The sequence below is a fragment of the Caloenas nicobarica genome, chromosome 3 (genome assembly GCF_036013445.1).
Source record: "Caloenas nicobarica isolate bCalNic1 chromosome 3, bCalNic1.hap1, whole genome shotgun sequence".
NCBI classification, from domain to species: domain Eukaryota; kingdom Metazoa; phylum Chordata; class Aves; order Columbiformes; family Columbidae; genus Caloenas; species Caloenas nicobarica.
In genome coordinates this window covers 27,774,234-27,801,048 of record NC_088247.1, presented here as the reverse complement: position 1 = coordinate 27,801,048, position 26,815 = coordinate 27,774,234, and the positions used below count along the sequence as shown (strand labels likewise).

The 26,815-nt window shown below is 37.8% G+C and overlaps 1 protein-coding gene across 2 annotated transcripts in view; it reads left to right on the top strand.

The window, feature by feature from the left end:
- Nucleotides 1–26,815, top strand: part of KHDRBS2 (KH RNA binding domain containing, signal transduction associated 2) — a 347,124-nt gene that overhangs the window by 85,889 nt on the left and 234,420 nt on the right. For both annotated transcript variants that reach the window (XM_065631960.1, XM_065631961.1), the window contains exon 2: nt 1,052–1,179. In XM_065631960.1, the coding sequence (XP_065488032.1) occupies nt 1,052–1,179 (128 nt within the window). The remainder of the gene's footprint in view (nt 1–1,051; nt 1,180–26,815) is intronic.

The window sequence follows — 26,815 nt, the reverse complement described above, 5'->3', positions numbered from 1 at the left end:
GCGGTGTTAGATTGACTGTTGGACTCGATGATCTTAAGGGTCTTTTCAAATCTAAAAGATTCTATGATTCTAGTTTAATTTATGTGTACAAATAGATAACTTTCCTCACTTGTCTTTGAGATTTGCCTTGCTTACTGGTGTTCACAATGCCTCTGAGAAATTCATTCGTTCATTCATTTATTCATTAATTCGTTTAATTCCAATACTGACTGCCCTTGCAACACTTTTCCCTCCTTTTTTCACCTTTGTCTCTCCACTCTGCAACCCCATCACACAAACCTTTGTATGATTTTGTTACAAATATCGTAAAAGTACTTTCTATCTACTAAACCTGCCTGAGCCAAGTATTTTACTGCAGAATATTTCCTTGGTAAGCTCATGCTTAATGGATTCTTGCTCCCACTCAGTGCAGCTTACCACATTTTTTCCAGGTATATGAAAGTATTTTAGAAAAATGAAACTTGTCCTCCAGATGTGTTTAGTAATTGTTTAACTTTTTCATCGTAAATTAGGGAAGGTGTATCCCATCTGTGTTCTTCTAAGTTTGTTCTCAGAGAGGTTTTAAAGGAGCTTATAACAGAGGCATTTGAGTCTTTACATAATTCAGAAATATTTGAATTTAGGTCAGTAACATCAAGAAGTGTCTTCAGTTTTTTACTACTCTTACTGAAAGTTAGCCATTTTATTTAGAATGTGACTTGATTCTGGCAGGCCACATTTATAAAATAGCATCAAGCTGTGATGATGTGATCCTCTTCAAAAGACTGATAGACAGAATCATAAGCCTCATCTATTCCTGCTCCTACTGAGGTCATTTGGCTTCAGTTTCAGCTGAGGAGAAATTAATCTCCGAGTATGACCTGTGAACTGTCACCTCTGTCTCTCTAGTGCTGGTGACAGTCCAGGTTTTTTCAAAGATAACAGTACATGTCACATGAGTGCAGACAGCAGAAGTGTTCAGTGCACAGTCTGTATTATAATGTGTAAGTTTAAATTTTCTGAGGATGATAATATCATGTCACTGATTGTTCTCTTTTTTAATATTTTTCAGAAATTGAAAAATTTCAGGGTTCTGAAGGCAAGAAGGAAGATGAAGAAAAGAAATATCTTGACGTTATCAGCAACAAAAACATAAAGCTGTCAGAAAGAGTTCTGATCCCTGTCAAACAATATCCAAAGGTACTGTAAATATAGTCTAACAGTTCTTTAATCTTTTTAGAATGATGAAAAGGTCATACACTTAACCATTTTTATTGACACTTACTATGCAGGCTTTGCAATATTTCAATACAAAACAAACCAAACAAAAACCCCACAAAAACTAGAATCTAAGGTCCTATTTGAATTTACCCATTATTAGCTAGTATGTGTTCTAAATTCTGTCTCGAGGCCTTTCAGAAAAGCTATTGAAGTGAATGAGATTTTTTTTTTACTTCAAGTAGGTTTCATAGCTGTCCTTGGGCAACCTCTTGAGGTGTTTTCTTATATCCTGTTCCCTCGAAAATAAGACAGAGTCTTATATTAATTTTTACTCCAGAAGATGCTTACTTTTTTACATGTATAGCTGCCTGGGCACTATTTAAATTGACTTTTTAATGAATCGTAACTAGGGCTTATTTTTGGAGTAGGGCTTATATTTTGAGCATCCTCAAAAATCCTGAAAAAATCATGCTAGGGCTTATATTTGGGGTAGGTCTTATTTTCAGGGAAACAGAGTAGTTGCTTTTTTCACATGTACCATATTTTTAGAAAATAAAAGACCAACAAAAAAAAACCCCAAACAAACGTTCTATCAGAATAGAGAAAAAACATTTTAGTAACTCCGAAAAGTCAACGTGATTGTGCTACAGCTTCTTCATGTAGGAGTTGCCAGATTTTCTCCGGTGTGTTAAGTTTTAGAAGACAAAGTAGCAGGATTACTGCAAGCTATGACTTTGAAAATGTATGCCCCTGTTTATATAATTCAAATGTCTTTCTTCTACTTACTTTCTGCATATTATGTTTTGTTCTCCTTACTGCTACATACTGTGATTAAAAATGCTTTTTTTTTTTAATTGCAAAAGAGCCCCAAATTTACCTGGTTGTCTGAAGTTTTAGTTTATATTTTAGAGGAAAGAAGATACTGTTGATTTTTTTTTTTTGTTTACAGTTTCATAGTTTACATAAACAGTTGTTTTAATAGTATTCAAATTGAAATGGTAAACATCTGCATTTATCTCTAGAGTATTTTTTTTTTTCTTGCTGATTTATTATCACATGGTGTTTGGTTCACTGTTAGCCTTGATTACACTCACAGCTTTGTGCTCTCTACTTCATCAGTAAGAGCAATAAATTACAATGTGGAAAAAGCCTATCAAACAAAATGAAAGGTGTAAAAAAATGAGATTCAATTATGCCAGCTGACATTTACCTCCTGACTAGTGAATATAAAACTGAGATAATGTAATCATCCCAATGGTAAAGACCTTAGAAATGCACACAGTGCTATAGGGAATTACTTTCTTGCTGCATAGCCTGAGGTGCTTTGACTAGATTTGTGGTATTTTGTGTAAATGCTATAGGTGACCTCAAGTTCTTAACAAGAATGTAATAGTGCTGTTACTTCATAATGGCAATGTGATAATTATTCAGAATACTATTTGATGAAGATAGTAGAATGAAAGACAAACTATTTAAAAGACAAATGCAATAATCTATCCAATATAGTGCCCAAATATGATTAAATTAAGCTCCATTTACTTTAATGAGCTTGTTATATTAATGAGTGGTAAAAGGTACAAAGCATTTCTACAGGTTTTGAGCAGTGGAACAAAAGAATCCGTTTGGTGGAAGTGAAATACTTATTCAGTAATGCAAAATGCAGTCCTGGAAAGTTTCTGTAATTGATTTGCTAGCAATATTCCGTGCTTGGCATGGAATTATTCCCAGAACTGCAGGTTTCCTGCTACCATCTAGTAACTGCCTTTCAAGGGTTGCATTTGCCATTTGTATTAATCTGCTGATTTCTATGGTCCAGTGTCATTTTTTTTCTTGATGAATTGTATACATTAGGATAGTCAAAATCAGTACACAGTGGTTGCTTCAGATTGCTTTATAAATAACCAAAAAAAGTAATAATTGGGTAAAAAGCAAAGAAACAAACAATAATTTTATATATTTAGCAGAATATGGTAATAAGACCATTTGATCAGACCTGTACTTATATACAGTTAAGAGAATTGCTGTATAATATAACCTGAGAGATGTTTATATTTGAAAGAACATTATTTTAAATTATCCATTCATTATTTGCTGATAAGCTTTTTTGGGCAGTGCTGAGTGAGCAAGGTTCTGTAAATATGAATAAAGTGTCCATGAGCATAAAATTTTGGAAAAAAATTCCAACCAGTTAAAAAAAAAAAAGTCCATGGTTTACAGATTCTCTACTTAAGAATGAGAGAAATCCTTTAAAGACATTTGCTCTTATTTTAGCTACATGTAGAAATAACAAATTACTCCAAGTGAACCCTTGGCCTGAAGGTTTAATGTGGTCTGTAGGTTAAGCTTCAGTGAGGGCAGATCCCTTCATTGACATCTGTAGAGTCAGAAGCAGCATTTTGAGGTTTGAGCAAAAGTTAACTGAACACAAAAGGCTAAACAAGCTGCTAAATGGCTCTTGAAGTTGCAGAATAAGTATTACAAAATTGTCTCTACTCAAGTGTCTATGGTCTGATTTCTGAAATTGCTGGTGCAGACAACAGGAAAATAAAATCAAAGGCTGTGATTAGCAACAGCTGTCTTGTGTTACCAACTCTGTCAAAGATAGAAGCCTCTCTTGATCTCTGTAAGACAGAGATCTAAAAACAGATAATAGCGTTATTTGATAGTTCAGCAATGATATTTTCTGGGATTATTATTTTAAATCTCAGCAGCCCACATAAAAACAGCCTCTCATTTACACACACTCCTCTATGCAGCAGATACTTTTAATGCCCTCAGAATTTCTCCTGAAACAGTGATGCAGTGTCTTGTGTTTGTTGATGCTTTTTGCTCAGCCACGGAGCTCTTTTTTTAACTTTCATCATATGTGAATTCCAGCTAAGGCAGACTGAAAAAAATACTCAGAAAACTATTTGTTACTGACTTGCTCATTTTTCAGCTTTAGTAGCTGCTCAATATAAAACTTGCATAAAAATACATAGGGCTTGTTCATAAAGATTTCACAATTTACCGTTTGAGTGTTGTATTTCAGATACATCAATTAAGAGAGAAGAATGGGTTATTAAAAAAAAAAACAAGCAAACATACATCTGGAATGATCTCGTTGCTGAAAAACAAAACCACAGTTTAGAGGCTTGATGGGCAATTTTGTCATTTGCATGGCAATGCCCAGCTCTCAGAGAGTCTGAGTTACTGAACGGGCTTAGGATCAAACACCCAAACACGTGTAACTTACACCTTTGCTTACTGTCATGATTTTTTTTTTCTGGAAATCCTTGGATTTTTGGTAAGAATTTTCTCTTCATGTGAATTAGGGAAAAAAAAATCAAGTTACTACCTCATCAACTCCTCAAACCACTATTGAATGTTTGAGATGAAGGAACCCAAGTTACTTCAAATATATAGCTTTAATGATTTCTTTCCCATTGTTCTTTCTAGAAATTAAATTCTTATTTGGTTAAATCTGGTTTGAGGTATTTCTTCTTCTTCTGATCTGTCAACAGGAAAATTAGTCTAAATCTAATGGATTTGAAATAGCAGAATAACTTACAGCCAAAATGCTGAGCTAAATTATTTAACTGTATGACACTCTACATGCAAGATAAAAAAATTCTGCTTTTATCAGATTTCAAATACATCAAAATTGCACGTTCTTAAAAAAATAACCAAAACAAACAATAGTTAGGCAAGGAAAAAATTTTCCAAGTTACTTAGATGGGGAGATCCAGTGAAGTTGGAGGTGATGACACATGGAAATAATGAACTCTCCTTTTTTCAGTAAGGGACAGAAATCAATACAATGTTTTCTGAAGAATAGACTGTGTTTAATAATTCTCCTATAATATTATTGAATAAGGATAGAGTTGTCTATAAATAAAAGAGATGCTATATTTATTATATACGTAATAATATAACACTAAATTAAATTATTTACAATTTGCTCTGTTGCTAGAGTGAGTCATACAGTTAGAAAGTTTTAAAACAAAATCTCAGTTTAAGTACAGAATTACATTTTTATTTTCCCTCTACTGGTTTGCTAGATAGTTAAAACTAGCAAAATGCAAGATACTGGAGGCATGTTCCACTAACTGCCAGGATCTGGTAGGGGTAACAAAGATGACAAGCAGATAGATTCTTCTGAATCACTTCCATGACGTAGAGTTTCAAACTGTGAGGCGCTGTCTTCAGAGGATGCGTTGTCAGGAAGCCTTTTCCCTGCACAAAGGCCCAGCTGATGGGCAGTAATGGTCATGTTCAGAAAGACGGTCTGGCTTCAGCTGAACTTCCTACCTCCTGCTGGCTTCCTCCTCGATGTTTAACTACCTTTTTTTTTCGGGGGGGGGGGAACAAAAGAAAACAAAACAACCGCAAAACAAAACAAAAAGGATATAAACCAGGCCTCTCCCTTTGAAAGGGGGATCTGCTATGTAAATCTGTATATCTGTTATGTAGTTCTGCTTTAAGAGTGTATTTCTGGGGAAGGCAAGCTAATTCTGATGTGTACTGTAAATTAACTTAAATTCCAGATTCTTGATATTGTTTTGCATGTCTCATGAAGGTTCCTTGAATGATGAGTGACTTGACTGAATTCACCTTTCTCAGTCATTTTTTAAATCGGTTGTGTAGCATGTAACATGTCAGGTTGGAGACACTGCTCTTGAAATGCATTTGTTCAACTAAAATCTTGCAAGGTATTTTAATCTCTGTAATATATTGAAACAGAATTCACAGGTGATTTGAACAGCAAAGCCCTATGTTTCTTTTGTATATGATACACCTCAGAGTGAATCTCCCCGCTTTGTCAGAGACCACGTTTTGAGTTGTCTCAAAGTTTGCTTGCTCCCAGCTCCTCCACACGCCGCGACACCGCTCCCCAGGAGCCCGCCCAGCAACACGCCGCGACGGGAACTCCACCCGGCTACAGGGGGCCGGGTCTGCGGGGACCCTGCCCGGCGACAGGCAATGAGGGGACAGATCACCCACCCCCGCCAAAGCATGCGGGGGGGTGGGGGGGGGGAGGGCATTTGAAACAAATTTTTGGACGAAATAACCATTTGCAGGAGAAGAACTGAGTTTATACTTTTCCTCATTCTAATAAATTTAGCGTTGGTCAGTGGGATTATTTTGTTTGTTTAAAGTAGTCCCCTGTGGAATTACAAATAATTCCAATGACCTTGAACACACAGATTGTATTAATGAAAGACCTGTCCAGGTACCAGCAGTAAGGCAGCTATCAGCACTCGATCTGTCATTTCTCAATTCTGTCAAGTAACTAATTCATTAAATCAATAAAGTTCATTGGTTCTCAGTAATTTGAAACATTTCTTTTTCACGTGTGTATGATGTCTATCCTTCCCTTATATATGTTGTTATGTAGATCACATTAGAAGTATAAGTAGGAGGCTGTCTGTATGAGTATAGCAGAAATTTATCAGGATGAAAAAATAAATATTAACCGAGCTGAGATTTGTCTTTGAAATTTCTCCCATTATACTGTATTTTGTAGTGTGTCAATTCTACATTATAAATATACAAGCAAAAAAAAATTCTGAAGTAATTCAGAAGACTCCTAGCTGTGGCAGATCTATGAGTGTTATTCTCCCTAAAAATAAAAAGAACTCACTTTCTTGGTGTACTTTATTCAGTGCTATTTTAAACAGAGAAACAAAATCTCTGGTGATTCTGTTCAGTATATTTGGAAGTTTAATTACAGGTGTGAACACAAAAGAAAAAATACAATTGATAGTGAGGGGAAGATGCCACATACTAGTGAAAATATGGTAAGAGAATTGAAAGAAAACAGGGTAAAGATTTTGGACAGTCATGTTATTGGTAGAAGACCCTCATTAATGAGGAGAGAGTGAAAAAGTGTAGTCATGCCTGAGATGGAGGGAAGAGCAAATAAACTGGAGGACGGAACAGAAGATTTGATGCACAAAAAGGAAATACCTTACGTGCATGGGGAAATAATTAGGAAGAAGAACATAAAAGAGATAAGAGACAGGAAGAGTAAGATAAGTGAAATTATTGAACTCAAAGACAAGGCAAAAAGAGCAATTAATTACTGCATTAACAGAATGGTCAGGAGCAGGTGTAGGGCCCAGTCTGAACTGGTGGATATGCTGATTCTCTGGCAGGCAGTTATCTACTGATTAATATCTGCTGCCAAACAAAATGCTATTTTTCAAGAAATTTGACCTCCTTAATTTTTTGGTTTTGGTTCCTTCTACAAAGACTTTTGAGAAACCAGAGTGAACTACTTTTCTCTTGGCATAGTACTTTCAAGCATGTATGTTTCTCTGTATATTAAGAATCCATTTGGTCGGATCGTTTACTGATCTCGTGTAAGACAAATTCATCCAAGTGTGCTGTTTTTAAAAATAGTATGACTTAAGCAGCTTTGTACACCTAAGCATCTGTGAGCAATTTCTGCAGTTCCTTCAACATATTTTTACCGTTTACTAACCAGTAGTTTGGCTTTCATTGTTTTGTAGAGTCATTTCCTTGTTTTGTGATAACGCACTTAAGGAACTGCTAAACGTGGCTTTGCAAGTTTGTTCCTTTGTACTGCTTAAGAATTTGAGACTTGTTTAAAACCTTAGCTTCATGTAGCACATAATATAGATTTTTTTTTCAAGCTTGTCTAATGCACAGTGTAAGTTAAAATGATGTTGACTTTGGTGGAATTCTGCCCCTTTTGTGCTTTAAGGCATGGCTTTTTTGCTCATTGCTTTTGCTTTCTGTAAGTGTAGATACATAAAGTGTTCTGACAAGTCAGAAAAATAAACAGTAAGCATATGAAAGAATCTTTAAATTGCAGTGCATCTTTTACTATTTTAAAGATTCAAATAAAACTAAACAAAAGTTGTCATAGCAATGAATAATATTTGTTTATATCATTTTATACTTCATAAACCTATGATTTCAAGCAAATAACTCATACGAACTCACTGGTGCTAAAGAATCTGTTGTGAAGGGTGAGCTTTTCTGTTCTTGTTCTGTCTTTATTGTAGGGCTTAGACAATGAATATGATTATTTTTATTTAGCATTCTCCTTATTTTATGTTTTGTTTCTCTCAAACCTGACAATTGCTCTTCTGCTTTCAAAGCAATTGTCATATTAATCATCTCCAGGTGATTTGTGTGTTTAATTCCCTTTTATGTAAGACAGGAGTAAAATGATATAGTGGTATGTCCATTAGATGGATGGACAAGAAAATATAAAATTTCTAAGGCAAGTGGGACCTAGTGTGTCAGTTCAGTGAGTAGCCAGGGCTTCAAACTGTGATTTATACTGCTGTAATGAAATGAGGACCTTGTTGATGCATAAATTGCTTCATAAAATTGTTTCTGACTGCATAGAAAAACATTTATTCCAGACAACATTGTAGAGATTCTCTGTATTGTTTAACCATCCATGGCTGTATAAATCTTTAGCAATGTAATTAATACAACAGCAACATAATTAAAAACAAATGGCACAAAAAATATTCCCAACATCAGAGGACTTTTCTTCTCCCCTTTAATGATATGGTTTTTGAATGATTTTTCGCAGAGTATCTTTATTTATATATGCAGATATATAGCTCAGCCTCCAGCTTTTATTATTTTCTTCCTTGAACTCATCCTTAAAACTACAAATACGGGAACTAAATTGCTGCTTTGTGATTTACAAGGACTTAACTCTGTGCTGTTATAGTGGAAGGCAGTATTGCCTTCCATATTTCAAGGTAGGCTTTTGGAGTACTTACAATTTAACATTTCATATTGCAGAGCACTCAAAGGCCAAAACTAAGTTGGAGGCACTCTTTGTACTCAACACGCTCAATAAGTAAGCTGGTCTTGCTCCAGGGAGTTGACAGGCTGGAAAACACAACATAACTAGAAAATGAGGCAAGCAGAAAGGTCAGCAAGAGAGAGATGGCAGCTGGTAGCAGCAGGGTGGAACAGTCCAGGGTGGCCAGGCTAGTCCTGGCCACTCAACAGTGGCAAGTTTGGTCTTGTCTCTTGTTTTCTAAGCCACCAAAACTCTTGCATGCCTCTCCATTCTTCTTTTATTATTCCCGTTTGAGGAAAAAAAAAAAAAGGAAGAAAAATATACTTCATAACACCACTTTAATAAAATAAGTTTGAGGGAGGGCAGGGACAGGTGACATTATAGTGGGGGTCTGCTATAGGCCACCTGACCAGGAAGATTGACTGGATGAGGCCCTCCACATTCACAGGGCCTTGTCCTCATGGGAGACTTCAACCGCCCTAATATCTGTTGGAGGGAAAACACAGCAGGGCAGGAACAAGCCAGGAGGTTCCTGGAATGCGTTGATGATAACTTCCTTCTCCAAGTGAGAAAGGAGCCAATGAGGAGAGGTGCTATGCTGGACCTTGTTCTTACCAGCAAGGAGGGGCTGGTGGGGAATGCAAAGCTCAAGGGCAGCCTTAGCTGCGCTGACCATGAAATGGTGGAGTTCAAGATCCTTAGGGCAGCAAGGAGGGCGCACAGCAAAGTCACTGCCCTGGACTTAAGGAGAGCAGACTTTGGCTTCTTCGAAGATCTGCTTGGTGGAGTACCATGGGATAAAACCCTGGAGGGAAGAGGGGCCCAAGAAAACTGGTTAATATTCAAGGACTGTCTCCTCCAAGCTCAGGAGCAATGCATCCCAACAAAGATGAAGTCAGGCAAAATTGCCAGGAAACATGCATGGATGGAAAAGAAGCTCCCAGAGAAACTCAAACACAAAAAGGAAGCCTACAGAAGGTGGAAGCAAGTACAAGGAGCCTGGGAGGAATACAGAGAAACTGAACAGCTAGGGACCAGGTTAGGGAAGCTAAAGCCCCAATAGAATGAAATCTGGTCAGGGATGTCACGGATAATAAGAAAAGCTGCTGTAGATACGTTGGCGATAAAAGGAAAACTAGGGAAAGTGTGGCCCCCTCCAGAATGAAACAGGAGACCTGGTTACCTGGGAGATGGAGAAGACTGAGGTACTCGGTGATTTTTTTGCCTTAGTCTTCACTGGGAAGTGCTCTAGTGACACCGCCCAAGTTGCAGAAGTCAAAGGCAGGGACTGGGAGAATGAACAACCTCCCACTGTAGGAGAACATCAGGTCTGAGACCATCTGAGCAACCTGAAGGTACACAAGGCCATGGGACCTGATGAGACACATCCACAAGTCCTGAGGGAACTGCTGGATGAAGTTGCTAAGCCACTGCCCATCATGTTTGAGAAGTTGTGGCAGTCCAGTGAAGTTCCCACTAACTGGAAAACAGGAAACACAATCCCCATTTTTAAAAAGGGAAAAAAGGAAGACTCAAGGAGCTACAGGCCAGTCAGTCTCAGTACCATGCCTGGCGAGATCATGGACCAGATCCTCCTGGAAACTGTGCTAAGGCACATGGCAAATAAGGAGGTGATGAGTGACAACCAACATAGCTTCACTAAGGGCAAGTTCTGCCTGTCAAATCTGTTGGTCTTACAGCATTGTTTAGATTAGATATAAAGAAGAAATTCTTCACTGTGAGGGTGGTGAAACACTGGAACAGGTTGCCCAGAGAAGCTGTGCGTGCCCCATCCCTGGAAGTGTCCAAGGCCAGGTTGGATGGGGCTTTGAGCAACCTGGTCTAGTGGAAGGTGTCCCTGCCCATGGCAGAGGGGTTGTGGAACTAGATGATCTTTAAGTTCCCTTCCAACCTAGACAGTTGTAGTACTGCTTCATATAAATATTTTTAATAGTAATGTTTTTATTAAGGAAATCTAGGTTAATATACATATCATATGCTATTTTTTTTCTCTTATATGCAATCAGTCTATTTGGGTGTTAGTGGAGAATTAAAGAGCAGTAAACTCATAATTTCTAGTGAAATAGTATGGTAAAGAGTGTCTTAGCAACTTACTTATAGTAATAAAATAAATATTTACTTCCTTGCGAACACTGAAAAAAAATTAGTATTTAAAGCAAAAAAAATCACAATGCACACTTTAGAATTGCTGCAAGAGGTAGTTGCTGGTCATTTTTTATATGCCTCTGCTCTTCCAGTCTAAACTGATCAAATGTGCTCTAAGTGCAGAATCTACATCAACAAATCAGTTCTTGAAGTCAAATGTACTGTTTTTCCTTACACAAACACTCCTGAAGAATTTTTGTGCCTCCTGAAGCTGAAGATGAGATCTGTTTGTTGTCTCTTTGGGCTTTTCTCCTCTGTTCAAGTGGGTTACAAGGTCACTTTGAAGTAGTTATTAATGCAATTTATAATAACTCTCAGCTGAAGTTAGCTAAAAATTTTGAAAATTGCTTATAAAATAAGATATTTACATGAAAACTAGTGCTCTGCATTGGTCCCTTTGCAATAGACCTAATCATTTGTCAGGAGGCAACACAGCTCACTGTTGAACAATTCAGATTTCAGCAATACCTAGAGACAGAAGCAGTTCCTTGAACACTGGAGCTAAGGAAGCTGTTTCTACACATCTGTGCCCTGTGGTTTGCTCTGAGCTCTGATTTGAGGTTTTTGCTGTGGCTGTATGGTGAGAAAAGTTTTCTCTTCTTTGGAACTAAACACCACTTATGACATGAGCTTATGGCACAGGCTTCCCCTTGGTTTGGATGTGTCCTATGCAGCTCCGTGCTATCCCCAAACTTCAAAGATCTCACTTGTTTTCAAAATACCCTCCTCTGTCAAAATGAGTGGAAGTGAGCCTATGAGATCACTAGTTACTAGGGAAAAAGACTACACAAGATGCATGATCACCTTGCCTAGGCCCAATATGGTGACAAAGGCACATGAGCAGCCTTCTCCAGAGCCACTGAACCCTGAGCAGTGTGACTGTGAGTCTGCCTGGACCAGTTAGTTTAGTGACAAGTGTTTCCTCCCTCTTCAAGACTGTCATTTGAATGGTTTTGTAACTCCATTGCAACTTGCCAAGGATTTTGATGGCTTTTTTCCTATTTCTCAATCTCCCTACATATCACCAGGGATCTTTAAAACATATTTATGTGTTGCTATATAGAGAGCTATGTGATAAAATGAGTTTAGGTTCAAAATGCTCCCTTACTTGCTGAGTTGCAGCTGTTTAGCCTAGAGTCTGTTTGACCTCAACCTGCACCTTTCCTGTTTTGTTTTTACTCACATTGAGCAAAATAAATAAACAGGTGATGCTTTCATGTGATGTGCACGCAAAGGATGTGTGCTAATTTTGAAGAAATCTGCTTCGTAAATATATCTTTCAGGGGCTTATTAGAATATATACTTTATTGTGTTTTATTAAAATGTATTAAAAATATGTCTTCCATTTTCAGCTCAGTAGTAGCATCAGTATGTTAAAACTCTCAGGAACTCAAAGATATCAGTTGTAAGCCTGTTCAGATGACAGATTTATATTTTCACTTAGCAGTGGAACCAACGGTTTATTCAGAAACTATTGTGTTTGCATGGTTTGGGATTGGGAGTCAGAAAGAAAATATTACAAACTGGGAGGAAACCATGCCCTCTTTTTATTTCAAGAAATTCAACAATGTACAGTTCTGTCACTCATACATTCTTAAAAAAGGTGGGGGGATTCATTTCTTCCATCACTTTTCCTAGATATGAAATCAGAGTTTTGTTCCAACAGCACAGATTTAGAATGGGTGATAATCATGGCAAAGATATCAGAATCATAAAATTATAGAATCATGGAATAGTTTGGGTCGGAAGGGACCTTCAAAGGTCATCTAGTCCAACTCCTCTTCAATGAACAGGGACATCTTCAACTAGATCAGAGCCCCATCCAGCTTGGCCCTGAATGTCTCCATGGATGGGGCATCTACCAACTCCCGGGGCAACCTGTGCCAGTATTTTACCACCCTCGTAAAAAATTTTCTTCCTCATGTCTAATCGGAATCTCCCCTCTTCTAGTTTAAAACCATTGCCCCTTGTCATGTCGTAGCACGCCCTTCTAAAAAGTCTGTCCCTGTCCTTCTTATGGGCCCCTTTTAAGTACTGAAAGGCCACAATAAGGTCTCCCGGGAGCCTTCTCTTCTCCGGGCTGAACAACCCCAGCTCTCTCAGCCTGTCCTCATAGGAGAGGTGTCTCAGCCCTCTGAACATCTTGGTGGCCTCCTCTGGCCCCTCTCCAACAGGTCCATGTCTTTCCTGTGCTGAGGGCTCCAGAGCTGGATGCAGAACTACAGGTGGGGTCTCACCAGAGCAGAGGGACAGAATCACCTCCCTTAACCTGCTGACCATGCTCCTTTTGTAGCAGCCCAAGATATGTTTCTGTCTACCTACTGAGATCGTAATCCTGTTATCTAGGTAAGGAGTAAGCAGCACTAAGTAAATACTATCATATATAAATTATTCTACTGCAAGAAATGTACACCATGGCATATATAGCATGATTGCACAACATTTCCTCACTAATCACTGGTTTCCAAGCTGATAGACAATCTACTGTCTGGTGAGAAAGACTGTTTATTGTTTATGTCAACTCAGCAAGAGAGAATTAAATGTTCTTCAGTTGGTTATTTTTAATCGAGGAAAATTCACTGGACCAATGTTTAATTAAATATTGAAAGAAAAATGATACAGGGTATAGAGAATCATTCAATAATGATAATAATAATAAACCTGTTTCTTAGAAATTAAGGAAATTTAGTTTTAGTTTTGAATGATCGATTTCTCCATCATTTATTGCGAAAGAAACTGGTGGGTAGCAGACAGCCAGAAAAAAAACCTTATTTCTGAAAGAGGGCAATTTGTTACTGCTTTTAGGAGCAAGAAATTCTTTCTGTCATGTTGTCTTTTGGAATATTGTGTCCAGTTCTGGGCCCCTCAGTTCAAGAAGGACAGGGGACTGCTGGAGAGAGTCCAGTGTATGGCAATGAAGATGATTAAGGGAGTGGAGCATCTCCCTTATGAGGAAAGGCTGAGGGAGCTGGGTCTCTTTAGCTTGGAGGAGACTGAGGGGTGACCTCATTAATGTTTATAAATATATAAAGGGTGAGTGTCAGGAGGATGGAGCCAGGCTCTTCTCGGTGACAACCAATGATAGGACAAGGGGCAATGGGTATAAACTGGAACACAGGAGGTTCCACTTAAATTTGACAAGAAACTTCTTCATGGTGAGGGTGACGGAACACTGGAACAGGCTGCCCAGGGAGGTTTGTGGAGTCTTCTTCTCTGGAGACATTCAAAACCCGCCTGGACGCCTTCCTGTGTAACCTCACCTAGGTGTTCCTGCCCTGGCAGGGGAATTGGACTTTGCTTTGGACTTTGGCACTTTGCTTTAAATACTGATTTTCTGATTGAGTGAAAGTGGCATTTGGAAGAAACAATTTTTGTGTGTGTGTGTGTAAGCTCTGAAACTTCAGCTCAGTTACTCATGTAGGCACTAGATACTGTAAATGCATAGCTTTATATGTAAATAAAAAAGTGGATAGAATGTAAGACAACATTCTATGTCATGTCCCAGCATGACACAAGACAGTGCTTTTTGTTTTGCTAGTTTTCAGACCCGAGTCTGCATTCTCAGGTGTTTCCAGTGAATTTGTCATGTTGCCTAAAATAACCGACATACTTACATAGACAGGTTATTTGCAGATTTCCAGAGTTTGTAAGTACTTTTACAGGTACCAGAAAGCACAGCAGATTTTTGCCAGGTGAATGTGTTTATATATGAAATTTTCAAAACTGATGTATGATAACTATATTGCCAAAACTTCATTTGACATCTAGTGTTTATAAAACTCTCTTCTTACTGATGATAGTATTAATGTTTTTTTCCATGGGTACCTCACTTCTTTTCCAGAAATGCCTGATATCCTGTCTAGGTGTAAAGATAGTGAAGGTGATTAGTATATACAGCAACACTTGTCTTCAAACACTGCAAAATCCAGATTTTAAAATTCAAACATATAAATCACATTTTGGATGGGTTCTGTCTCACTGCACTGTCATAGTGCATTGTCTTACTTTAGTCACAAGTTGCTTGTGATTTATACCATGTAACAGACAAGGGAGTTACGAAACTTCAAACTGAAATTTAAGCCGTTTTTAGGAAAATGTCACTAATGAAGCCATTAACTACTGTGTTGTGCACTCCCATAAGAGTAGCTAATTCGTGTGGAACAGTTATAAACCCCTGAAGTGAGTGGTTCATAATGTAAGCGCTGACACTAACAGAATTCTAGAGGCATGAGTGATGTCACTGTAATTATATTAGTGATAGTACAGATCACATTTTAGTAATACTTCAGCCTCTGTGAGAAGAGATGGTTTATTTCTTTCAGGTATAATTACATTTGTCATATTTTTTGAGATTGGAAAAGTCATACTAGTGTAAAAAGGCAAGATGACTTTCAAAGCACTTCATATCATGTTCATAGTATCATTAGAAGGAAGAGATGATAAAGGAAAAATGTGGAAAAAAGAGCTTTCTACTTTTCTGATAATTTCTCTGTTTTCTTCCGCCTTTTTTTAAGGGTTTCTTTTCAGAACAGTCTATGGAATGATGGGAACAGAAAATATGTTCTCTCATGGATGTACCTGAAGTATGAGATATGAGGAAGAGGAAATCTCTACAAATCCTCTCTTGATTGCTTCCTCAATGGAGAGATAAAATTCTGGGTTTTTTCCTGGGAACTAGTTACTAGAACACGCCATGTCTCTGCAAGGCTGTGTTTTGGTAGGGTTAGGCTCAAGCTCACAGACCAAAGACATGGAATCAGTTGTACCTGCAGGGGCAGGGGCAGGGGCAGGGGCAGAGACAGGTGCGCATCAGTGCTTCATGATGCTGAATTTGTCTGCTTGGCAAGCAAGTTGACTCCATCTGCTCTAGACTGAGAGCACCAAGATTTTCTTCACTTTCAAAATAAGGGATATGTAGTCTGGGAAGGGAATGACGATGTGGCAGTTAATGTGTCCATCTGCTGCCAATATAAAATGATTATCTGCATGCCTATATCTAGTTTTAGTTCTCCAAATACAGGAAAGACACAGACAAAATGGAGTGAGTTCAGTGAAGGGCCATCGAGATCATCAGGGGCTGGAGCACTGGATCTCTGTGGAGAGGCTGCAGGATCTGGGTTGAACAAGTCTGGAGAAGAGCTGGCACCAGGGGACCCAAGAGCAGGCTCGCTAGTGTCTGCAGGGAGGGCGTTGAGGAGACTCTTCACAGTGGTGCATGGTTGGGGGATGAGAGACAAGCAGCATAGCTTGAAACAAGGAATGTTCAGACTGGGTAAAAGGAGAAACTTTGTCAGCATGAGGACAGTGAAGGCAGGGAGCAGGTTGCTCAGGGAGGTTGTACAGCTAGAAGTCATTCAAATAGTATTTGACTGCAGCTCATTAAAACATACAAACAATCTTTAAATTAGCTTGTTGGGTCTTTTGGTAGTGGTTTGTTTGTTTGTTTGTTTTTCCCTCATAATAATCTAGTTGCGATAGCTCAAGAGTTCAGGAAGGGTTCGCCAACTGGCAGACCCAGATTTCTGAGAGGGTTGAGTAGCTCAGGTCAGCTTCAGTGCTTTTGTGTATTCATTGTTAGCAGTAAGGAGTTAGTGATTTTAAAGGTAATTTTAGGTATGGCCAAAAGTGCCCACAGCTGTTACATACTTAGAAATGCTCTTAATTCTGTCCAGGATAATGTTATGTTAGGGTTTTAGTCTATACAGAAGCCCAGCATATGATCCAAAGAAATAAAGAAAAGAAAAAAAAATCTTTTTCTGTCACTATCAAAAAGCAGCATTCAGAACAGAGAGAGTAACTAATAAAAGTGATACAAATAAAAGAAGAGCCTTATTATATAAGCAGTTGCAGGGACCTGGTTACTTTCGTACAACAGCTGGCAAGAGAAAACTGCTAAAGAAATAACTTTTCATAGCAGATATTCAGTGCAATGAAGAAACAAGACTATTTTTAAATAATATATGACTTTTTAATTTGCATTTCTGGTATATTAGGAGTACTGTAATCTCAAAATGCCTATTTAGTCAGACAAGAAGATGAATGCTAATAACATGAGGCATCTATGCATGTGAGCTTTCTACTGCAAATGGGATCATAAGGGATGAATTAACTGGTACCACAGAGGAAGATATGTTCTGGGGAAGGAGATTCAGAAGTCATTTTGAGATAACAGTTTGACTTTGACTTTATCATTGAACAAAGTGATCAATCATTAAAGTACTTTATAAACTAAAAGATTGTGCAAATGCATTGCCCTTTTATGCTTATCCAGTTTAGCTAAAGGTAGTGCTGGAACAAGAGTGGGACAAGTCCCTTCAGTCTGAGAGGGAAGGAAAAGGAGTGAAGGGATCATCCTAGAAAGGATTCCATCTCAACTATGTCGCCTGCATCCCCCCTGAAACTCACATGTCTGCAGGCTGTATGATGTGCAATTTTAGAGGGAGTCAGTCAGTAAAAGAGCACCTTTTTTTCCTGAGAGCACTTACATTCCTTGTAGATAATTGGGGTTGAAATGCTACCTCATCATTGTAAGACTAGAAGCTTACTTAAAGAAAGAGAAAAAATGGCCTCTTCTGAGGTGATTAATTTAATCCTAAGTGTTCAGCCGTAAAGAGGTTTCCTAAAAGCACTGTTTTGTCTTCCTTGGCTAGAAAGCAGACAACTTCAGCTCTAAAGTTAGCGAAATGAAACCACCTAAGAAAATGTGGTTATTTTACTTTCAGAAGTACTACCTAAATGTAGAACCTGAGCAAAACCTTTGAAAACCATTGGAAAAGCCTCTCCAGTTCATTTGTTTCCTAAAGATGTTCTTTTGACAATGCCTGGAGTTGTTCAGCCTGGAGAAGAGAAGGCTCCAGGGAGACCTTATTGTGGCCTTTTAGTACTTAAAAGGAGCCCATAAGAAGGACAGAGACAGACGTTTTAGAAGGGCGTGTTATGACAGGACAAGGGGTAATGGTTTTAAACTAGAAGAGGGGAGAGTCAGGTTAGACATAAGGAAGACATTTTTTACAGTGAGGGTGGTGAAACACTCGTCCAGGTTTCCCAGAGAGGTGGTAGATGCCCCATCCCTGGGAACGTTCAAGGCCGGGCTGAACAGGGCTCTGAGCAACCCGATCTGGTTGAAGATGGCCCTGCTCATGGCAGGGGGGTTGGACTAGATGACCTTTGAAGGTCCCTGCCAACCCAAACTATTCTATGATTCTATTATAACAAAGTTTATTGGGTTTTGGGGGATTTTGTTTTGGTCCAAATGAGATTTCTCTGGAAACAGACAGTAATCTGAAGTGACATTAAAAATAAATAGTTCTTATGTGTTGGTAGAACAACTTGAGATTAATGGCATATCATGAATTTGATGGTGGCATTGCAAAGACTTGCATATATTTTAGATTTTTACATGCTTTGTTTAGTTTTAACTGAAGATAGTGGGAGTATTCTTAGGATGCGTAAAGATATATTATCTTTTTTTCTAGAACAAAGACTTCACTTATCGCAAGGAAAGTTAAAAGGTGATATTGTAGGGTCTGCTGTATTTGAAAAATATCTGTACAAAGCTGCTTTCCTAAAAGTCGAACACATTAAGTTACTGTTCAAGCTCATCGTGAACATATTCTCTTCAACAGTTAGTTGCAGCCTGGAAATAAATAGCTGTAGCAACAAAGCCTTCATTTTCCTACCTCAGGTAACTTGAAATCTATGGGAAAGTATATTCTCTAACATGAATAAGTAAATTACAATTAATTTTTTTTCTTCAGTTAGTATGCTGTTTCTCGTTTTCCGAATATTTGCCTCCCTCATACTTTTATAACTAGGAAAACAGAAAGAAAACAGGCTATTTCAGTCTGGTGCTATAGCTGTATGTAACAGGTGTGTCAGAGCCTGAATGGTGAAAATATACAGAATTTGATTCAATAACGTACCACGTCACTTTTCTTCACATTTACATTACTTGATCTCATGGCCTCTGAAGTCTATTAATTATTCAAGAAATGAGCTAAGAAAAATTTGGAGGTTTATTAGGCAGCACAATGGCTTATAATGAAAACCAGCAAGTATACTACTCAGGAGATATTGTAATATACCTATTAATTGTCCTTTTTGATTTTTAGGTAATTTTCAATTAAAATATTTCTGTAACACTCATTGTTACTCTGCTATATAACTTATAGGGAGAATGAGGTGCTCTGTTTTGGTGGGATGCTGCTCTTGGATGCATCCTATATCTTTTTCACTAGATGAAGGGAGGAATATTCCCTGAAACTTACAGAAGAATAACAGTAACAGTACTTCCAACAATTATTATCAACTAACTTTGCAGTAAGTCTTAAAGGAAAAGAGTGTACTGGTCTTAAATTAAAAGTAAATTTCTCAGTCTAGTGAGAGAAGGACTGAAAAGATGATGAGGGGGAAAAAAAAAAAGGTATTGTGTGGTTTTTCTTTCCAGGGTACAGAAGGCCAATGGTTATTTTGAAATTTCAAGCATATTTTTTAAGAGTGTGGTTAGAAGATGTAGTAGATTTCATGTGAATCATTACTACTATGCTATTCTGGCATCCAGTATATTTGTCAAGTTTTAAATGAAATTTCCAACACAGGAAGTTTAAGGTCATCATTTGACATACATCTTGTGTTAATTTGAAAAACAGTGAAAAGTGATTGTTATTGTATCCATCTGTAGCAGTGTGAAGGAATTTTACTAGACTTTGGAATAAATACATATAAGATGATACACATTTTTCAGCTGAGTCTGACATCTAACTTCATGAATAAAGAAGACCCTATTAATCATGAGGTGATAGAGTCACATGCATTGTATTTATCATTCTTGTAAGAGAGTGAGTTGTCTCTTGTTAATGTTTTGAGGATATGCATAGTAATTATAGAGAACAAATAAGTCAAGAAAGTGAAAAATAAAATTAACTTCTACAGAAGCTTAAACGTTGGTCTCTAACTTTTATGTTAATACTTTACAAATTATAGTGTGTGTAAGTAGTGAATGTAAATTCTTAATGCATAGATGTGTAGTGTGCATATGTGATTGCCTAGGTCAATAATAATGAATTCTGTGGCCTGAAAACAATTTAGCGTAACTATATACTTGATTTGCAACATCAGATGTGCTCATGCTATCTGTAGAAAGTGTACAAGGACTGTGCAGCAAGGGTACAGAAATAGTATTTTCAAATAATCTTTAATAGTATAAATGATCAGTAGTTCAATATTATCACAGTATTTATTCTCTGAAATCTGTACAGCATGTTGATATGTAAAACCAGGGTACATGGAGAGAGGGATCTGTTATCACTTAGCTGGGAGCACAAGACTATGGATATTTAGTGAAATACTCATTTTTGATCTATAACATTATTTTGTGGGAAATGCATGATCTTCACTTCTGGGTCAGACTTTCAAATGTGATTTTACTCATATGCCCCTTGAAGGAAGCAGAAATCATGACTACAGGACTATCCTTCTGATATACAAATGAAATAACTTTATTATTTTAACAACAACAACAAAAATATTAGAAACCCCTGTTTGCATACTCTGTCCAACCTTATCTTGTGCATACATATGCATAACTCTTGAGGATTCCTGAATGTTTTACCTCTGCCTTTAGATCTTGCTTGTCTTTCTTCAAGGAAGGAAAGAAGAATTCAAATCCTTACTTTTAATGATAAGTTGATTGCATAAATTACTTTCTCTGGAAAGACAATTTCTTTTCTCCTCCCCTTCTTTGCACTTCTTCCATCATTTTCCTTTGAAAATTCATTCAGTGCATTGTACTGATGGATGAAGTTTTTTTCTGTAAGTATTGGAAACCATGTTAGAACAAATGTTAAAAATTTGGGAGCTCATCTTACTAAGCTGAACAGTCTACCCAGAGTCAGGAAATCCCAGGCTAGACTCTTGAGTAAGTTTGGAGGAGCACAGAACATTTAAACAGGTAGCTATAAGTGTTTAACAGTGAAATACATCCTTAAGTCTTACAGAGCTTGAATTTAGGTTCTTTTTTAAAGCTTCCCACCTCTTTGAAGGTGTGCTCTCTAACACTGTTGTTCATGCTGTTGTGTTCTGCAGAAAGAAGAGTAGCAACACTTTACTGCTACTCCATATTTATTTTTCTTACCTCTTAAAAGCGTTGAAGTGTGCCAGTGTCTTTTTTCTTCCTTAGATGTGTAACAGGACATTTTTTAAAGCTGCATTCCATAAAAATGGACAGGCTTTGAACTTACAGATGACAAGGTATGCAAGCATCAAAAGTATTCGCTATTTTCCTGTAAGCAAGCCTATGTATTATAAAAGTAGCCTTCCTAACTTCGGTTATCAACATACAGCATAAGTTAGGAGTCATCCACGTGTATGATGGTGCCAGACTTCAGCTTTTAGAGCTGAAAACAGATTTAGTACAAAATGGAGAGCTAAAAGGAGATACAGCAGAACTGGCAACATCATTTCTGCGATCCTTTAAAAATCTTTTTGAAAGTCTTTCTAATGGTTGAATTTTCTGAGAGTTTTTGTTTTCTTCCGTCTCTTGTACATACCATGGTTTCTGGCTCTTGGTCTTTTTTACTAGAACTTCAGTCTGCCACAGCATGTTGGTGACTGTTTTGTGTCTTGGCATGTGTAGGAGAAACAGAAATTTTGTGGGCTACCATATAGTATAAGTCTGCATTCAGACTTGATGATCTACACGGCCCTCGATTTTGTGTGACTGTGAAAACTCCCCACATACTTTCTTCTCGCTGGTTAGGGAAATCTAGAACTGGAAACTGAAAATCACCGTTCTTCTCCCCCAAACCCACGGCTGCCTTTGACTGGAGCCAGCTGTAAGCATCGCACCTGCGGGAGTTTTCAGTAGCGCAGCACACGTGAGGCCGTCACTCCCTGCATCTGCGTGGGAGCAGCGGTCCAGCTTCACCTCCCATCGGCCGCTGCTACTGCCAGTTCTTTAGTAAGACATTAATTATCAGAGCGATTTTTGAGGCCATAAAGTAGAATTCAGCAGGACCTGAAATTATAAATTATATATGATGAGTAATACATAATGTATTACCTTTTATCAGCTGTCCCAAGTTACAGGACACGCAAACCAAAGCAGCAATCGTTCTCCCAGTGGCAGAGCAGATGAGAGCTAACCACTGCAAGTCCCTCACTTTGCAGACCTTTCTGTACTCTTGCTTAGCATCCCTTAGTGTAGTTCTGTCTGATAGCTGGTATTTTTGCTGGAAAGCCGCTACCATGAGTATGTATGACTGGTTTTCCAAGCTGTTAGGTGTCTGCTGGGTTTTTAGGTGCCTGAAATGATCTATATGTAACCTTCTGTCACTTTAAAGGGAGTTTATTCCTTGCTTCCTCAGATGTGTTTGAAAATCTATGAGACACCTGCCTGTACCTGTGCATAGCAAATTACATGTGCAAAATGCACAATCTCAAGGCCACGTCTTGCATGTGAAGTGCCAAGTCATCAGCAGATGCAGTCTCACTAACATCAAGGGCACCATTTTTCTCGTGGCTTCTTGCTGGTTGTAAAACTTTATAGAAACCAGACTGTGTAACAGGTGTTGCCCTTTTACTTTCTGTATTCATTATATAGCTGACACCTGATTATGTGTTTGTTTTGCCTGGTTTTTTGTTGGTTGTCCCTCACACATTCTTGTCTTCCCATCTATTTCAGGTAGACCAGTTTATCTCTCTATAGTACCTAACTCCTCTTTTATGTATTTCCTTAACAAACAGATGATGGGGTTCTTGTCTATATGTATTGTTCTGTCCTGACTGTATATATGTAGTATTTCTGTGTATGATCTAAGTATTGACACATTAGTCCTTTTTAGGTACACTGTTAAAAAAAGTTTTAGTAATGCATTGTAACAGGAAGGGGAAATGGATATTTCAGAAATTCTTATGTATAGGGGCTAATATTGCAGGTTCTGCACGTGAGTTTTTGTATCTAGCTACTGGTGGTAAATTACAGAATAAAGAATTTCTTAATCCATGGATATAGCTGTGCATTTGTACCTATACTGAATAGTAATACAACATAAAGCTTTTCTTATGACTCTGCTCCCACGTTGTCCGCAATAGTATTTTATGCATCCTCTGTTAAGTAACTATATTTCTCGTTTTCCAGAGCATGGTCCATGCAACTCTTTAGTGGGCTGCTATACTCTGTTCATCACTGGATTTGGCATTGCCAGACCCCTGAGAGATGCATGTCTTCTTTCCTTCTTACTAATTCCTCACATCCTTCATCCTTCTGTTCACATGGAGGCTTGTCACCCCTGAATTATTCAAAAATCTCCCTCCCACCATATACAAGGTAAACTGTATATATTAGAAATGAAAGTTAAGTATTCCCTGTCAGAATGTCTTTTTGACATAATTTTCTTCAAAATTTAACCTTAATTGTAAAAAGATACTAAAGTTGTTTGGTAAACATAGTCCTTGCTAAATTGGCATTTTGAGGGTTTCTAGGCAAACTGTGTGTAGGTGGTGCATTAGGTCCTGCAGACAGAAGCCACTGTGACCATCAGGGTTTCATCATGTGCATCTCATCCTTGGGGTTGAAATCTTGCATATTCAGAAACCGCACTTTTCTTCCCAAGAAATCCTGCTTGCTTCTTGGCCTGTTCCTGCTGTATCAGATAGCACATCAAGATGTAGCGATTCTTGGAGCCAAGCGTATGGATGTCCTGAGGATGAGGTGTGTTGCTTGTAGGCAGTAATTGTGGATCTCCACTACATATGTCAATGCTAACGGGCCGCTTAAAACAGCACTGACTTCACAAAATCATTAGAGGAGGATCTGTGTTATCATTACATGTTTAACTGATGTTCTTTCACTTAAAGCACAGGAAATTAAATAAATGCAATGGGAAAAAACCTTACGTGCACTTAAGCATGCAAATAATTAGTGTAATTAAATATGCCTTTTCAAGATTATTAGTGGAAAATTGTTGCAGAAAAAAGCTATGAAAAGCGTTATAAAATGCAAATAGCAAATACTTTTATAAGAGTACGGTTGTTATATCTGTCTACTTCATAAATATTCAAGAAGGCATTAATTTATCTAATTTTGTATGTAAGTTGTTGTTCTCTTTTTTCCATGGAAATGACTGCTGCTTATTGTTGAATATACATGAAATCAAAAGTATCAAAAAGCCAAAAATGTGTTGTGCTGGTGGGATTGCTCACTATGATAGGCATTTTATTTTATTATTTCTTGTTTTGATTTACATATTTAATTTTATATTAATTTAGGTAGTACAGTACATGCAATGTATATGTGTTTGTATATCAGTCTCTCTAATGTGCTTCTGGTCTTGAATTGTTACAAAATGCTTTTATATTGCAGCATTATGTACTATAGCTGCATGTTTCATGTTACGTTCAGAAGAAAATTTTTTTGTGGCTTCTTGACTCCTGCTGTCCAAGCGAGTTACACATACATGGGAGGAAAGTACCAGACATCTGTGTTGTCACTGCAGGATACCCCTCAGAGTCTAGTGGATGACTGAAGAACTATTTTTCTGCAACCTGACTAGACCAAGTTGTTTATTGAAATGTGGATATAAGCTGGATCTATTTAGTATTACCAGAAGGCACCTTAACATGTGGCAGCAGTCAGGGTGGGGGGAATGTGAGGTCAAACTGTTTGCTCTACCCACTTCTCCATTTTTTAATCAGTCTGGATTTTTCCCTTTTAATTCCATAATGATTAACCAGGTGTTCTTGCACAGATAACCTATGCTCTCCCAGGGAGGGGTGACAACATTTGGTATTGTTTTCTAATGCATTAGAAAGAGGGGGAAAAAAAAGCGTTCGAATTTCTAGATAGGATTTTTATATGATTTATTGCTCCCTAAGTTTGTTACAGTTCTGGGAAAAGAAATCACTATATTGCTTCAATGGGAAGTAATTTGTGGGTTGGAGATTACAGCAATAATATATTTTGTTCAATCAAACCTTGCGGATTTATAAACAATCGATAAACCTAAGACCTCAAACAGAGCTAGCAATGTCTTTTAAAGATTTATTGTTGCAGTAGCAGCATGTTTGTGGAGATAATAAGGGGCCATATGCCACTTCTTAACTGCACCTGCAATTTGCACTGATGTCTGCTCAAGATGCACCTGAATGGGTTTAGCGTATGTGCCTTCTGAAACTGAGGTCAGCCAAAAATTATCTCTCCAGTTCAGTGCCACATAAAGATTTTGTGACTTAAAAAGTTCCTGTCTTTCTAGGCAGGGCAGATCAAAGAGAAAATGACGATGTGGCTATAGAGATATTTTAACTGGTAGAGAGAAGCCATTAACATGAATTTCCCATCCTCTGAGCAGCTTCATGACTCTTGGTCACACAGCTGGTGACTCCTGCTTGTTAAGCCTACTAAAATAATTCGTTTTCTCCCAAGCAGACTAGTACACTGAGCAGTTACTAACCTTGAAATTCGTATCTTTATTTTGTATATTTTTAGTAACCTCTTCTAGCTTGACATAATTCTTACTCCTTTCCTGGTTATACCAAATGAATTATAGTTTCATTTTGGAGAAATAAAGATAAATTTTCAGCACGTGATAACGCTGAGCATACAACAAGAACGAACCGTCCTCATCCAATTTTGAACCTGGAAAGATTTGTTGACAAGTAGTCTGTCACATTCTGTCATTTCATAGAAATTTCCATGTTGTATGAGCCCTTGTTAATACAGGAGGATGGACACAGAAGCAGGACATTTCTGCATGGTGTTCAGTCCATCTGTATAAACTTCAGATCTCTTTTCTGCTAAGATTATTCTTCTGTTGTTTCATTTGAATTCCTCATGCCTTCATTGCCTTCTTAACAGGGTTTTCTGTTTCAGTGGATGTTGTAATTGAGAGAAACTAAATGAACTCCCACTATCCTCATTTGTCTTTAAGGCAAGATAACCACTTATGCAACCTTCAGTCCAATTTTAGTCGCTGCAGCATTTCACTGGTTCTGATTAGTCCCACAGAGTGGGAGCATCCTTGTCTTCTCAGTTCAGAAGAGTCATTAAAACTTGTGTAAGCCGTGGTGATGCATGAGCTAGGGGTATGTAAATTCCCTGGTAGTGAATCCATTCTTCATCTTGTCAATTTTTTGCTCCCTGCTGTTAACTCTGTAGGTAACCCAATGAAGCTGATAGAGGAAAAAATACGGAAAGCAGATTCTCTGCAAAAAACCAGCAGAAGTGATCCTTACATGTTCATAGTTAAGCTTTGGAAGATCTTGTATTAAAACTGATTTTCACCTCATTTGGACAGAATAACAACGTAACATAGCTTCTGTAGAATTAGGTTATAACAAATCTGAAATTTTCCCTGGATATAGAAAGAAAAAAATAGAGGAATTAGCACAGCAATTAAGTAATACCATTTACTAAAAAGACATATTTTAATAGGAAGGGTTCAAGTAATATGTAGCTTTTGAGCTGTTTTCATTTGTTCTGCTGGCACTCAGTGCATGAGGTTGTTTATCTCAGCTGGCACCAGTGCGGAGTTACGGGGGTGATGCGCGTTTGAGCTGACCTTGAAGAATATCCACATTGCAACTGAAACAAGCTTAAGGGATGGGTTTGGTTGGATTTTTTTCTTTTGTTGCTTAACTTGTAGTGATTTTGAACAGGGGTGGTGGTTGTTGTTGTTG